This window comes from Scyliorhinus torazame, chromosome 4 (assembly GCF_047496885.1).
Source record: "Scyliorhinus torazame isolate Kashiwa2021f chromosome 4, sScyTor2.1, whole genome shotgun sequence".
Lineage (NCBI taxonomy): Eukaryota > Metazoa > Chordata > Chondrichthyes > Carcharhiniformes > Scyliorhinidae > Scyliorhinus > Scyliorhinus torazame.
The window spans coordinates 18,860,580-18,875,602 of NC_092710.1; the positions used below are offsets into that span (position 1 = coordinate 18,860,580).

General features: G+C 53.7%; 1 protein-coding gene across 1 annotated transcript in view; it reads left to right on the plus strand.

The window, feature by feature from the left end:
• Positions 1-4,581, plus strand: part of LOC140411565 (beta-1,3-galactosyltransferase 5-like) — a 52,505-nt gene extending 47,924 nt beyond the window's left edge. The window contains exon 2 of the mRNA XM_072500647.1: positions 2,308-4,581. Within this exon, the coding sequence (XP_072356748.1) occupies positions 2,320-3,369 (1,050 nt within the window). The 5' untranslated portion in view covers positions 2,308-2,319 and the 3' untranslated portion in view covers positions 3,370-4,581. The remainder of the gene's footprint in view (positions 1-2,307) is intronic.
• The last annotated feature ends 10,442 nt before the right edge of the window (positions 4,582-15,023 follow it).

Sequence of the window (15,023 nt, forward strand, 5' to 3'; positions counted from 1 at the left end):
CATCCGGTTATCGCAGAATCTGCCGAAAGGGGTGTTAAAGGTGCATAGCTTTCGGCTGGACGGGTCCAGTTGGATCTGCCAAAATCCTTTAGAAGCATCCAGTTTGGTGAATATCTTGGCTTGGGCCATTTCAGTGGTGATTTCCTCCTGTTTAGGTATGGGATAATGTTCCCGCATAATGTTATTATTTAGGTCTTTAGGGTCTGTACAGATGCGGAGCTCGCCGGAGGGCTTCTTGACACACACCATGGAGCTGACCCATGGCGTGGGCTCCGTGACCCTGGATAGGACCCCTTGGTCCTGGAGATCCTGCAGCTGCAGCTTGAGGCGGTCTTTAAGTGGCGCAGGAACCCTGCGAGGTGCGTGAACGACCGGGATGGCGTCCGGTTTGAGGCGAATTTTGTATGTGTATGGCAGTGTTCCCATGCCTTCAAATGCCTCCTGGTTGTGAGCGAGGAGCGATTGTAGATTTTAGTTGAACTCAGCATCCAGGAAGTCGGATGTGTCGTCTGGAGAGAGAGACATAATTCGCTGTACAAGGTGAAGAGCCTTACATGCCTGTGCGCCCAGCAAGGAATCCTTTGATGAGCCAACAATTTCAAACGAGAGTGTGGCCGTGTATGTGTTGTGTGTCACCTGGAGCTGGCAAGATCCCATGGCCGGGATGACGTTCCCGTTGTAGTCGACCATCTTGCACCGGGATGGCTGGATAGGTGGTTTGACCTTCATGGCATGGAATGCTGAATACACTGTGAGGTTGGCGGATGCGCCAGTGTCCAGGCGGAAAGTGATCGGCGATCGGTTGACCGTCAGGGTGGCACTCCATTCATCGGCCGGATTGATGGTGTTGACGCGGTTCACATCAATGACCGCAACCCGGAAGGCATCTTGGTCATCTGTGTCATCGGGCTGGATGTCCTGATGTGCGGGCTGGACGGTCCTTACGTGTCTGCGAGGTTGTCGGAGATGTGTAGGATCCATCGGTTGAGCCGCTCGACAGTAGGCAGCGTAGTGGCCCATCCTGCCACATCGTAGGCATTGTCGGGTTTTTGCAGGACATTGCCCTTTTAAATGTGCATCTCCACAGTTGCCGCACGTCGTGACGTCACGGCGTTCGTTACGCCACTGCGCATGCGCAGTTCGGTCTTGCATCGGGCGCGCCTGCGCAGTGCGTCCCTCGATGTTGCCGTTCGTTTTGGCGCGCACAAGCGCGGGAGACCTCGAAAAGCGCACGAAACGGCCGCCCTCGTCCGGGCCGCGGGCCGGGAGATACTCGATTGCCTGGATGCGTTCGGCCTCGTGGGCGGCCTGGCTTGCCGATTCGACAGCTAGGGACCCCCTCCGTGCCGATTCGGTAGCCTGAAATTGGGCGAAACGGCTGGTCACATTTTCATGGAGGACACAAACTTCCACCGCAGACGCTAAGGTCAGGCCTTTAATTTTAAGAAGCTGCTGGCGTAGGCCACTGGAGGCAACGCCAAAAACGATCTGGTCCCGGATCATGGACCCTGAGGTGTTGCCGTAACCGCAGGACTGCGCGAGTATGCGGAGGTGCGTCAGAAAGGGTTGAAAGAGCTCATCCTTACCTTGCAGGTGTTGCTGAAAGATATACCTCTCAAAGCTTTCATTTACCTCAACGTTGAAGTGCTGGTCGAGCTTGAGGAGGACCGTGTCATATTTGGATTGGTTCTCGCCTTCCACGAACACCAAGGAGTTGTATACATCGATGGCGTGCTGACCTGCGGTAGTGAGGAGCATGGCAATCTTTGTTTCGTCCGAGGCACCCTGTTTTTCGTTGGCTCGCATGTACAGTTCAAATCGCTGCTTGAAAAGCTTCCAGTTGGTGCCCAGGTTCCCAGCGACTTGCAACGGCTGCGGTTTGTTGGTGATGTCCATGGCTCAGGATGGCAGGTTTGCCGGCAGGTATCGATCCACTCACTGGTACCATGTGGTGTTGGGTGCTCTGAGGTACAGATGAACCAACACGGTTGCAATTGGTACAACGCAGTTTTATTCCAACTTGCTATTTACAGTTCTGTCTTGATACTCTGCACGTGGTGATTCCCTGAGTGTGTTGTCAATCAGGTCCTGTCCTTGTCCTGGTCTCTAGATGGACCGGCCACCAGGTGTCGTGTTCCTTGTCTTATACTGTCTCTGTCCTTGTCTGTGATTGGCTGTCGTGTTATGTGTGCTAATTTGTCTGTTGGTCTGTCTATCATGATGTGTGTGTTTGAATATCATGACAATTCCCTTTGTGTCATCTGGACCCCACTAAAACCAACTTGTTTTATTTATTGTATTTTACAGGTCACTCGGAGCATGAAGGTATTTTATTCTGCAAGTTGGTGCTTCAGATTGCTTCAAAAAACCAAATGTATTTTGTTTTTAGTGCCCGCGTTGCTGATATTTATTGTACTTGGATATCTCAGCCAGTACATGGGTGATGACTGGCAGTCTGCAAACCTCATCGACACCCCTTTCCTCATGTTGCCAAATAGCTGCTCTGAGACCCGGCCCCCATTCCTGGTCCTTCTGGTCACCAGTGCCCAGGACCAGTTGGAAGCTCGCTCGGCCATTCGCCAGACCTGGGGGAGAGCGAGGACCACCCATGGCAAGAGGGTGGCGACCTACTTCCTGCTGGGGTACAGCCGAGAGCATCAGGAACAGCTGCAGAAAGAGAGTTCACTGCACAAGGACATCATCCAGAAAGGTTTCACCGACAGTTATTACAACCTGACCCTCAAGGTGCTGATGGGCCTGGAATGGGTGGACCGATTCTGTCCGTCCACATCCTTCGTGATGAAAACCGATTCCGACATGTTTGTTAACGTGGATTATCTGGCCGAGCTCTTGTTGGGAATGAACCGCAAGGACATTTTCACCGGCTTCGTCATGAGGAATTTTGGACCTGTTAGGAATATATTCAGTAAATGGTTCATCAGCCGACAGACTTATCCTCCGAATGTATACCCATCATTCTGCTCCGGCACTGGGTACGTGCTGTCGGCCGATGTTGCCAATCGAGTCTGGAATATTTCCAGGGTCATCCCCCACTTTAAACTGGAGGATGTTTACATCGGGCTGTGCTTGGCGGAGTTGAAGATTGCACCAGTGGAAATCCACTCGGAGGAGAAGTTCCACAATTGGAAGGTGACGTTTTCTGTTTGCGAGTTTCGTACACTCATCACCTCTCACGGGGTGAATCCCTCCGAGCTGCTGAGCTACTGGGAATCACTGGGAGAGGCAGCAGGTGAGCACTGCCCAGAGACGGGCGAAGGAGGGAGGCCACCTGGAAGAGGCTTCATGCTGACCCCATCAAATACACTTCCCCTAATTCCCCTGCTGTTCAACATCATTGCAAACTTGTAAGCTCCCATCACCGGTGCTGATGCTGTGCGGGCAAAATACTCATTGTACTTACAAAACTACCTCTCTGGATGCTTTGACATGTTTCTCAGGTGGGCCAGAGTTTTTGGTTTAACTCTCCACTGTAAGAAATTCTCTCACTCACATTCATTGTGGGAATAGCGTTTAAGTGGCCGCCGCGCTGGAATTACACCCTCCGCCCCAGTGATGGTGCTGCAGAGCCTCAGTTTGACGTCTCCCAGCTGCTGAAACTGGGCCACAGCCTAAGGCACAGGCCGACGTCGCAAATTGCCATCCCGCGTAATTTTAAAATTGATATTCTCGTATTCAGGATATTTTTGATAATAAATGGATTAGGGTGAAGCTGTGGAGAATTTGTCTGGCGCTGTGAGCAGATTCAGGAATAACTTTCCAAAGAGGAGCTGGATAAATTGTCGAAGGGGAAAATGGTTTTCTCCGGAGTTCTGGGGAAAGAGCTGGGTGAGATTGGAACTGATTAGATCGCTCTTTCACAGGAAGGAGCGGGGGTGGGGGGTGTCCAGAAATGGTCAAATTAAACGGAATGCTTTTCAGGGAACACAATGTCTGAAATTTCTAATCTGAGACATCAGGATCTAAATTAAGTTTTAAAAAAATTATGGACCAATTCTCAAAACAAATTTGTAAGTGCGGTCTGAGGCAGGAAACGGGGTACGATTCCCGTTGGGTAGGCCGGCGCAATCCAGATCGCAATCCATCCCGGGCGGGGACATTTCCTTGTGAGGCTGGGGTGATTTGCGCTGTTACCGAGATATGCGGGGCCTAACACGGCAGCGACCATGTTCCTCAGAGGCCGTTTTTGACGAGGGTCCGACCTGAAGACAGGTCTACAGAACCCCAATCCCAATTGTAAATGTAAATCGCTTATTGTCACAAGTGGGCTTCAAATGAAGTTACTGTGACAGGCCCCTAGTCGCCACATTCCGGCGCCTGTTCGGGGAGGCTGGGACGGGAATCGAACCGTGCTGCTGGCCTGCCTTGGCCTGCTTTCAAAGCCAGCGATTTAGCCCTGTGCTAAACCAGCCCCTCGTTGTCCACCAACACCCCCCCCCCCCCTCTCCCAAATTGCTGTCATGGGGCCTACCCAATGTGAGCGACACCCCGCTATGGGGGTCGCCGAAGGCAGCCCTCCCCACTTCAAGCTCTGCCCCCCCCCCCTCAGGCCCCGCCCCTGGGCAGTGCCAACTGGACACTGTCCCCTTCCCCCCCCCCCCCCCCCCCCCGGCACCCTGGCACTGCCGAGCCAACAGAGGGCAGTGGGCGGCACCTTTCCAGCCATTTCCCTGACCACCCCGGGCCTGGCCTCAATTTTTGGAAACCAGCAGTGATTCTCACCTTGAGCTGTGCCAGAAGGGAGAATTGGAGGAGGCCGGCGAATTCAGCTCAAAGACGATTCTGCAGATTTGAATTATAATTTAGATATCCTCGCCCAGCCAGAATGTGAACCAGGTTACCTCACAGCCTTGGTGGGTTCGGAGAATCACCCCACACCCGCCTTCATATTTCACACCCACCTGATTAATTCGAAGATTCACGCTGGTTTTGATATTGTTTTCAACGCCTTCCATGACGGTTTTCTGTCCAAGCGTTTCCTCGAAAACTTTTTCTTTTGTCGTCATTTTAGAATGGCTGAATAAATCTTTCAATGAGGTATGTGTATCCCGAGTTCCCTGGATTTCTGGATCGCCGAATCCAATGTTTCAGATCTCCGTCCGTGGGCCCCACTCCATGTTCACAATCCGTTAGGTCACTTTCCTGGTGCTGCAGCTTTGGCCTCCTTACTTGAGAAAGGGCGTACGGGCACTGGAGGGTGTGCAGGGGAGATTCACTCGGTTAATCCCAGAGCTGAAGGGGTTGGATTACGAGGAGAGGTTGAGTAGACTGGGACTGTACGCGTTGGAATTTAGAAGGATGAGGGGGGATCTTATTGAAACATATAAGATTATGAAGGGAATAGATAAGATAGATGCGGGCAGGTTGTTTCCACTGGCGGGTGAAAGCAGAACTAGGGGGCTTAGCCTCAAAATAAGGGGAAGTAGATTTAGGACTGAGTTTAGGAGGAACTTCTTCACCCAAAGGGTTGTGAATCTATAGAATTCCTTGCCCAGTGACGCAGTAGAGGCTCCTTCATTAAATGTTTTTAAGATAACGACGGATAGTTTTTTGAAGAATAAAGGGATTAAGGGTTATGGTGTTCGGGCCGGAAAGTGGAGCTCAGTCCACAAAAGATCAGCCATGATCTCATTGAATGGTGGAGCAGGCTCGAGGGGCCAGATGGCCTACTCCTGCTCCTAGTTCTTATGTTCTTATAAGATAGATACAACATTCGGTCCCAACTAGCAACTGATGGTGTTTACCCTCCACTAAACCATATTGACCCATCCTGTTCCAATCTCTGCTTGCAATTGTCTGAAGAAGCAGAAGTGGGAAGACACTTACTTTATAAAAATGCCCAGAAGAGATAAATGCCAGAAGGGTTTGCGTCGTCATCACTCTTAGCCGTCTCAGGACTGGACACAAAGTAAACTGATGTGGGCGGGGGGGGGGGCTCTCTTTCTCCCCTACCGACCACACTGCTGACGGCGGAAGACATCGGCCGCATTGTGGGTTGGGTTGGGTCAATAAGGTTGGGTTGGGTTACAGGGATAGGGTGGGGGTGTGGGCTAGGAAGGGCGCTCTTTCCAAGGGCCGGTGCAGACTCGATGGGCCGAATAGTCTCCTTCTGCGCTGCAAATTCTCTGACTTCAGCCCTGATTGAATGGCGGAGCAGACTCGATGGGCCGCGAGGCCTAATTCTGCTCCTGTGTCTTATGGGTAAGATGGGGGCTCGGTCGTGGACCACCTCCTCCTGGCTTCGCTCCATAATTACTGCACTGCTGCCCTCGCAAACCCCTCACCCCCCCCTCCCAGGTTTCTCCTCGAGCCCTCCAGAGCCATGCCCATTATTAGCGTTATTTGGTGTCTCTGGCTGTCCAGGATTTCACTCTGAGGTGGGGTTGGGCGTCCCGTCCTGTGCCCCTTTCGTGTCCAGGAGGTGAACATTGCCCAGCTGGACTTCGCCTACGCCGCCTCGCGCATCCGCCAGGTTGGGTGACTTGAAGCACTTGGAGCAAATTAAGTATTTCACCAGGGTATCGGTGGGGAGATTCTACCTGAGGGGGGGCCACCTGTAATCTCATTTTCTAAAGACCGAGAAACAGTCAACTGTTAGGGGGGGGGTTAGCTTAGAGTGGGGTTAATTTGTTTGTGACAATCGTAGACGGAACGGTGGCACAGCGGTTAGCACTGGGGCTCCACGGCGCCAGGGACCTGGGTCACTGTCTGTGCCGAGCCTGCACTTTCTTCCCGTGTCCGCGTGGGTTTGCTCTGGGTGCTCTAGTTTCCGCTGTGCTAACCCCTGTGCCACCGATAATTGTAAACGAATCCCCCCCCCCCCCCCCGGGTTGCTGCTGCCTTTGACCAATGTCTAGCGTTCTGCCAGGAAGTCTAAGAACGGTTGCCACCGCCTAAAGAACCCTTGTACCGACCCTCTCAAGGCGAATTTCACCCTCTCCAACTTAATGAACCCCGCCGTATCGCTGATCCAGGATTCCACGCTTGGGGGCCTCGCATCCTCTTCCACCGAAGGAGAATCCTTCGCCGGGCTACCAGGGACGCAAAGGCCAGAATTCCGGCCTCTTTCGCCTCCTGCACTCCCGGCTCCTCTGCCACCCCAAATATTGCGAGCCCCCAGCCCGGCTTGACCCTGGATCCTCCCACCCTCGACACCGTCCTCGCTACGCCCTTCCAAAATTCCTCCAGCGCTGGGCACGCCCAGAACATGCGTCATTGCACTGTTAATGTAAGCCTACTTGTGACACTAATAAAGATTATTATTACAATTAATATAAGGGTGGATGTATATATAACTTTTTGACTCTGCATTTCTATCATGTTGGTTGTTCGTTGATTGATAATAATGTGATGTGGAGATGTCGGCGTTGGACTGGGGTGGGCACAGTAAGAAGTCTTACAACACCAGGTTAAAGTCCAACAGGTTTGTTCCGAGACTTCTTACTGCGATAATAATGTGGTTTCTGTTTGTTTGTGAAATTCAATTAAGATACTTATCCAGACAACAAATCGAATCTTGAATGTTGATACAGGGCACGATTCAGCGGACAAAGCTGAAGTCCTTTTTGGGGGCGCGTGTGGCCTCCTCCCTTGTCCCTGCTCTTTTAGACATAGAAGTTAGAGTGCAGAAGGAGGCCATTCGGCCCATCGAGTCTGCGCCGACCCTTGCAAAGAGCACCCTACCCAAGCCCACACCTCCACCCTATCCCCATAACCCAGTAACCCCACCCAACACTAAGGGCAATTTTGGACACTAAGGGCAATTTATCACGGCCCAATCCATCTAACCCGCACATCTTTGGACTGTGGGAGGAAACCGGGGCACCCGGAGGAAACCCACGCACACACGGGGAGGACGTGCAGACTCCGCACAGACAGTGACCCAAGCCGGAATCGAACCTGGGACCCCTGGATGCAATTGTGCTAACCACTATGCTACCGTACTGCCATTTTGGGTGATCCCCCCCCCCCCTCCCCCACCCCCCCCACCGAACCCCCAACCCCTGCCAATACCAACCTGGCAGCCGGGCACCGTGGCACTGCCAGCCTGCACTGCCACCTGGGACCCCTGACATTTTGGCAGTGCCAGGGGGAGTGCCTGGATACCATCCCACCCTGTCCCTGACCACCGGGGGGGGGGGGTCTCTAATGGTCTGCAAGACCTCCCAAGGTGCCACTGTGCCTGGTCTGCGTTCTTGGGAACCAGTGCTAGACTGCGCCCGGTTGAGGCCTCGCAATGGCGACGGGGAGATCCAGAGTGACTCTTGATCACCCCAGCGCCCGGCCAGGAGGATTTGGGGCTGTCGCGCGATTCAGACGTTGGACCTGGATCGCACCCATAGTTTCTGCATCAGTCACTAACCCGCCATGTCAGTTCTATCTGCTAACTGCTTATCATTCTGAAGATGAATTATGAAGATGCCAATCTTTTAGCTAATAGTAATACCAGATTTATTAATGGAATAGAACATTTTATGTCTCCTCCATAACCAATGTCACAGAGGTCTTTCTTTACAAATGCTCAAAGTACCTAATCAATCAATGTACTTCCCCTGTGTAACCTTCACCGGACCAATAAAATGAACATATTAAAAGACTGCTATATTTTCTTTAAATCAAAACTTTATATCACACACGTAATATTTCCAAACAAATGAAAATAAAAAAGAATAAAGTTTTTCCATACTCTACTCCACATCACAAAAGCTGTGGCTCTACTGGGAAGTCTCTTTATGCAACTTTCCTTTTCGTACAGCAGTGTGACAACTGATGATCCATGTCAACCAGTTTTATTTTGGAGGTGTCTTTTCTCCCTGGTACCCGTTTGTCATTGGCAAGCTCAGCCCTGAACCTTTTCCCGAGTCACACCGTTTGGTGACAGTTGATTGAAGGGGAAACATTTCCTGGATTCTGCGGCAGGATTGGAGAACGGAGACGAGTCGAGAGCCCATACAAATCGGGGCTCAGTGGGCCGAATGTTTTCCTGAACATTACAATGGGCTAGGTGGCAATTGCCAAGCTCACCAAGTCCGAAAGGGAAAGTTTGCAAATGTGCGTGTGTTTCTGAGTATATTGTGTGAGAACTCCAAAATGTATCATGGAGTTCAACCAACCCCCCCCCACTTTAATGGATTATTGCTTTTGAAGCACCCGGCTTGTTCCCCAGGTGTGGGATTACAATTATGGACACGTGGTTTTTAACACAAAACAATGTTTATTCCATGAACTCAAATTGACCTTTTAAATAAAATTGGATCTCTTAACACCCCTTACTTCAAGGATAACCCCAAAAATAATACAACACTAAATAATCTCTCAAAATGTTCCTTTAAACATCCACAAGACTTCACCTTTAACAACAGACATGAGGTTACATTAAATAAACTTATAGTCTTTGGATTTGCAGACGTCCACAGACCAGCTCGGTGTTTTTCTTCCTGCCGCTCTTTTCAAAACACCCAGACACTCCCAGCCTCATCCTCAAACTGGCTTTCTCCTTCCAAGCAGCTCTCAGCAAACCAGCCAGGCACCTTTCAGCTGCTCTCAGCAAAACCAGCCAGGCACACCCAAGCTCTCAAACTGAAACCAAAAGCAGAAGTGAGCTCAGCTCCGCCCCCCCCCCCCCCCCCCCAGTGACATCACTTCAGTGAGATGATCAGCTCCATTCCTTAAAGGTACACTGCTTAAACATCCATTTCTTAAAGGTGCTCTCACATGACAGTGTGTGTGTGAGTGTGTGTGCATGTGAGAGAGTGTAGTGTGTGTGTGTGTGTTTGTGTGAGAGAGTGCGTGTGTGGGTGTGAGAGAGAGTTTGTGTGTGATTGGGGCTGGTTTAGCACAGTGGGCTGAATAGCTGGCTTGCAATGCAGAACAAGGCCAGCAGCGCGGGTTCAATTCCCGTACCGGCCTCCCCGAACAGGCGCCGGAATGTGGCGACTAGGGGCTTTTCACAGTAACTTCATTTGAAGCCACACAGTAAGCAATTATAAAAAAAGATAGAGTGGGTGTGTATGCATGTGTGTGGTGTCATAATATACACGCAGGTATATGATGGTGCACAGACAGGCAGTGATTGACACACAGGATGACCAGTGAACACACAGAACACAGCAGCCAATCACCAGACAGGACACGACCACTATAAAGCCAGAGGGCACTAGTTTTCCCGCTCTCTCGGGACCCAGCCTCTGAGACAATCAGAGCCCGTGAGCAACAACTAGAACATGCACCATGTGGTAGTAAGATAGTCTGGTCAGGTTAGCCTCAGGCCTCCAGTCAAGTCAGCAGAGTGTCAACCCACAGTTAAAGTCTGTATGATAGTTAAGAGTTCAATAAAATCGAGTTGCATTTCTTCAAGTGTTGGAGGCCTGTCTCTCTCTCTGCTGCAGTAAACGCAGTCCCCGCAGACCCGGCCTACCCAACACATCATGGTACCAGTGAGTTATGCTTGGGTTTGACGGACCTACCTTGAGATAGTCTGTCTTTGACCAGCGATCAGCCATCCGGTAACATGGACAGCGCCCTCCCTCTACAGCCGGGGACCACGTGATCCACATCTTCAACTCCCTCACCTTTGCTGAAGGCGAGGACAGGACAAAGTTTAAAACAGTCCTGCTGAAGTTCTTCAGCCACTGTGACATCGAAGTCCACGAGAGCTTTGAACGCTGTGTGTTCTCGCAGAGGCTTCAGGGTAAGGATGAACCTTTCCTTCTTAACCCATCTCCGTATCCTCGCGCAGTCCTGCAACTACGGCTCCACTTCCGACTCCATGATCCGCGACCAGATCGTTTTCACGGCCCACTCCGATCCCCTTCGCCAGCAGCTCCTTAAAGTTAAGCAGCTCACCCTCACCATCGCCATCGAAACCCGCGTCCTCCACGAGCACGCTGACAACCGGTGCTCCCATATCAAGGCCGCAGAGACGGCGCGGCAAGGCCCCCACGATGCGGAGCGGGTGCAGGCCGTAAAACAGCTCCAGGGCCTGAGTCTGGACGAGGGCGGCCATTTCGCTCGCCTTTCCCGGCCTCCACGACCAAGGGGGCGGCGAGGCCGACGACCGAACTGCGCAGGTGCGCACATCGTTCGACCGCAGCGCGCATGCGCGAGTGGCGCGCGGAGCGCCCTGACGTCGGCGTCCTGACGTGCAGCAACTGTGGCTCCGCCCATTTAAAGCGGCAATGACCCGCGAAATCTCGGCGCTGCCTCCAGTGTGGCCACTACGCAGCCCTGTGCAGATCTGCTCAACTGCCCAATCCACAGCCATCCCCGTCGCAGCGCAGGGGACGTCCGGTCAGTGGGGCAACCCGTTGCAGATTCCGACTCCGACATGGTTCCAGATTCCGACACCGAGGGCCTCACATCCCCATTCCGGGTGGGCATCATCACCAAGCATACCATGCCTTCAGCGAAGAAGGTGAAACAATTCTCAGTGATGAGCATTGATCCGGACGACGAGTGGTGCGCCACCCTTACGGTCAACGAGGCTCGCGTACGCTTCAGGCTGGACATAGGCGCTTCAGCAAACCTCATTTCCAAGTCTGCCCTTGACATCATCTGCGTCAAGCCCAGCATTCTTCCACCGGCCTGCCAGCTCCTCGACTACAATGCCAACGCCATTGCTGCCAGTGGCTCATGCCAGCTTGCGGTATCCATCGTTCTTCACAAGCAACCCTGCGTTTTGAAATTGTAGGAACCGACTTCCGGGTCGCGGCGATGCGGAGCTAAGCCGCGCGATTCGGCAGCTCCCGCGAAGACGGAGCTTTGGGCCCGCTAATGGAGCCCCAACGGCACTTTTTAAATAACCAACCCGTGGGAAGGAAGGGGAAAGGTCCCCTACTAACCTGCATGGATCGGACCAGCAGCGAAACGGCGAGGAAAGCGGCCCTGGAGCAGCGGGAGAAGAAAGAAAAAAAAAGGAAAATGGCGGCGCCCACGGACAGAGAGGAGATGCAAGAGTTCATCAAGGGCTGCGTAAGGAGATGGTGGCGCCTATACTAGCAATGGTGGAAAGACTTGGAGCAACCCAGAAAGCCCAAGAGGTGAAGATCCAGGAGACCCAGGAAAAAGTGAGTGAGAACGGCGACGAGCTCGTGGGCCTGGCGGAGAGAGTGGAGCGGCACGAGGCGCTGCACAGGACGTGGGCGGGAAGACTCGAAGACCTGGGGAACAGATCAAGGAGAAACAATTTGAGGATCCTGGGTCTCCCAGAAGGAGTGGAGGGGGCCGACGCCGCGGCATATGTGGGCACAATGATCGGGGCGCAGATGGGCACGGAGGCCCCCCGGGATTGCTGGAGCTGGAAGGGGCGCACCGGGTGCTAGCGAGGAAGCCCAAGGCAAAAGAGCCGCCAAGGGCGATGGTGGTGAGATTTCACCGGTTTACGAACAGAGAGAGGGTCCTGAAATGGGCCAAGAAGGAACGGAGCAGCAAGTGGGACAATGCGAAGATCAGAATATACCCGGACTGGAGCGCGGAGGTCGCTAAGCGGAGAGCGGGTTTCAACCGGGCCAAAGCGGTGCAGCATCGGAAAGGGTGTGAAATTTGGAATGTTGCAGCCAGCGCGACTGTGGGTCACACATAATGGCCAACACCACTACCTCGAAACGCCCGAAGAGGGTTGAAGTATGACGGTTGTTGTACATAGGGGATCAACCACGCGCAGGAAATGCTATATGGGCTGGGGACGAGAGACAAGGCCACGACGGGAGCTGCGCCATGGGGGGGGGGCGGGGCAAACTTTGGAAAGCGCGGGGTTTTCTTTCCTGCGTGCGGGAAGGGGAACGAAGGAATGTACATTGATTGGGAGATTCCCACACGGGGGGGGTCAAAGGGATGGCGGGGGAGCCGGGGTCAGCAGATGTCAGCTGACTTACGGGAGGGATATGGGGGGAGCAAAAAAGCTAGACGGGGATCTAGCGGGGGGGGAGGGGGGGGGGGCGGGGGGGAGGGGGGGAAGTGGGGGGGGAAAGGGTTGCTGCTGCACTGGCCGAAAGAGAACGGGACACAGAAGAGGTGGTTGGGACGGGGGTCCCCCGGCTGGGGGACTGGAGAGTGAGGGAGACGCGGAGGGGGGGGGTGAGAGTCCCTCCATCCGGCTGATAACGTGGAATGTGAGGGTGCTGAATGGGCCGGTGAAGAGGGCTCGAGTGTTCGCGCACTTAAAGGGACTGAAGGCAGACGTGGCCATGCTCCAAGAGACACACCTGAAGGTGGCGGACCAGGTCAGGTTAAGAAAGGGATGGGTAGGACAGGTATTCCACTCGGGACTGGACGCGAAAAATAGAGGGGTGGCAATTCTGGTGGGAAAGCGGGTGTCATTTGAGGCCAAGACTACTGTAGCGGACAATGGAGGGCGATATGTAATGGTGAGTGGGAGGCTGCAAGGGACGTGGGTGGTGTTGGTAAACGTATACGCCCCGAACTGGGATGATGCAGGATTCATGAAGCGCCTGTTGGGGCGCATTCCGGACCTGGAGATAGGAGGTCTGATAATGGGAGGGGACTTCAATACAGTGTTGGATCCAGCACTGGACCGCTCCAGATCAAGGACGGGAAGGAGGCCGGCGGCGGCCAAGGTACTTAGGGGGTTTATGGATCAGATGGGGGGAGTGGACCCATGGTGGTTTGCAAGGCCGCAGGCCAGGGAATTTTCTTTTTCTCCCACGTACATAAGCTTACTCCCGGATAGATTTCTTTGTTCTGGGTAGGGCGCTCATCCCTAGGGTGGAGGGGATGGAGTATTCGGCTATAGCCGTTTCGGACCACACCCCGCACTGGGTGGAACTGGAGCTGGGAGAGGAGAGGGACCAACGCCCGCTGCGGCGGCTGGATGTGGGACTGCTGGCGGACGAGGTGGTGTGTGGGAAGGTGAGGGGGTGTATCGAAAGGTACTTGGAGGCCAATGACAACGGGGAGGTGCGGGTGGGGGTGGTATGGGAGGCGTTGAAGGCGGTGATCAAGGGAGAGCTGATCTCCATCAGGGCTCATAGGGAGAAGACAGAGGGCATGGAAAGGGAGAGGTTAGTGGGGGAGATTCTGCGAGTGGACAGGAGATACGCAGAGGCCCCAGAGGAAAGATTATTTGGGGAAAAGCGACGGCTCCAGACGGAGTTTGACCTGCTGACCACGGGCAAGGCGGAGGCACAGTGGAGGAAGGCGCAAGGGGCGACTTACGAGTACGGGGAAAAGGCTAGTCGGATGCTGGCACATCAGCTCCGTAAGAGGGCGGCAGCGAGGGAGATAGGGGGAATCAAGGAGGGAAGGGGAGCCACGGTGCGGAGTGCGACGAAAATAAACGAGGTATTCAAGGCCTTCTATGAAGAGCTGTACAGATCCAGCCCCCAGGGGGGGGAAGGGGGGATGAGGCGATTCCTGGTCCAGCTGGGGTTCCCGAGGGTGGAGGAGCAGGAGGCGGTTGGTTTGGGGGCACCAATTGGGTTGGAGGAGCTGAGTAAGGGTTTGGGGAGCATGCAGGCGGGGAAGGCCCCGGGGCTGGACGGGTTCCCGGTGGAGATCTATAGAAAATATGTGGACCTGCTGGCCCGCTACTAGTGAGGACCTTTAACGAGGCAAGAGAGGAGGGAACCCTGCCCAGACAATGTCGGAGGCGACAATCTCCTGATCCTAAAGCGAGACAAGGACCCACTGCAATGTGGATCGTACAGGCCGATTTCGCTCCTCAATGTGGATGCTAAACTATTGGCGAAGGTGCTGGCCACTAGGATTGAGGACTGTGCCCGGGGGTAATCCACGAGGACCAAATGGGATTCGTAAAGGGCAGGCAGTTAAATACCAATGTGCGGCGGCTCTTAAACGTGATAATGATGCCATCGGAGGAGGGAGAGGCGGAGATAGTGGCAGCTATGGACGCGGAAAAAGCCTTTGACCGAGTAGAGTGGGAGTACCTCTGGGAGGTATTGCGCAGGTTTGGGTTCGGGGGAGGGTTTATTGGATGGGTTAAGCTCCTTTACAGCGCCCCGGTGGCGAGTGTAGTGACGAACCGGCGG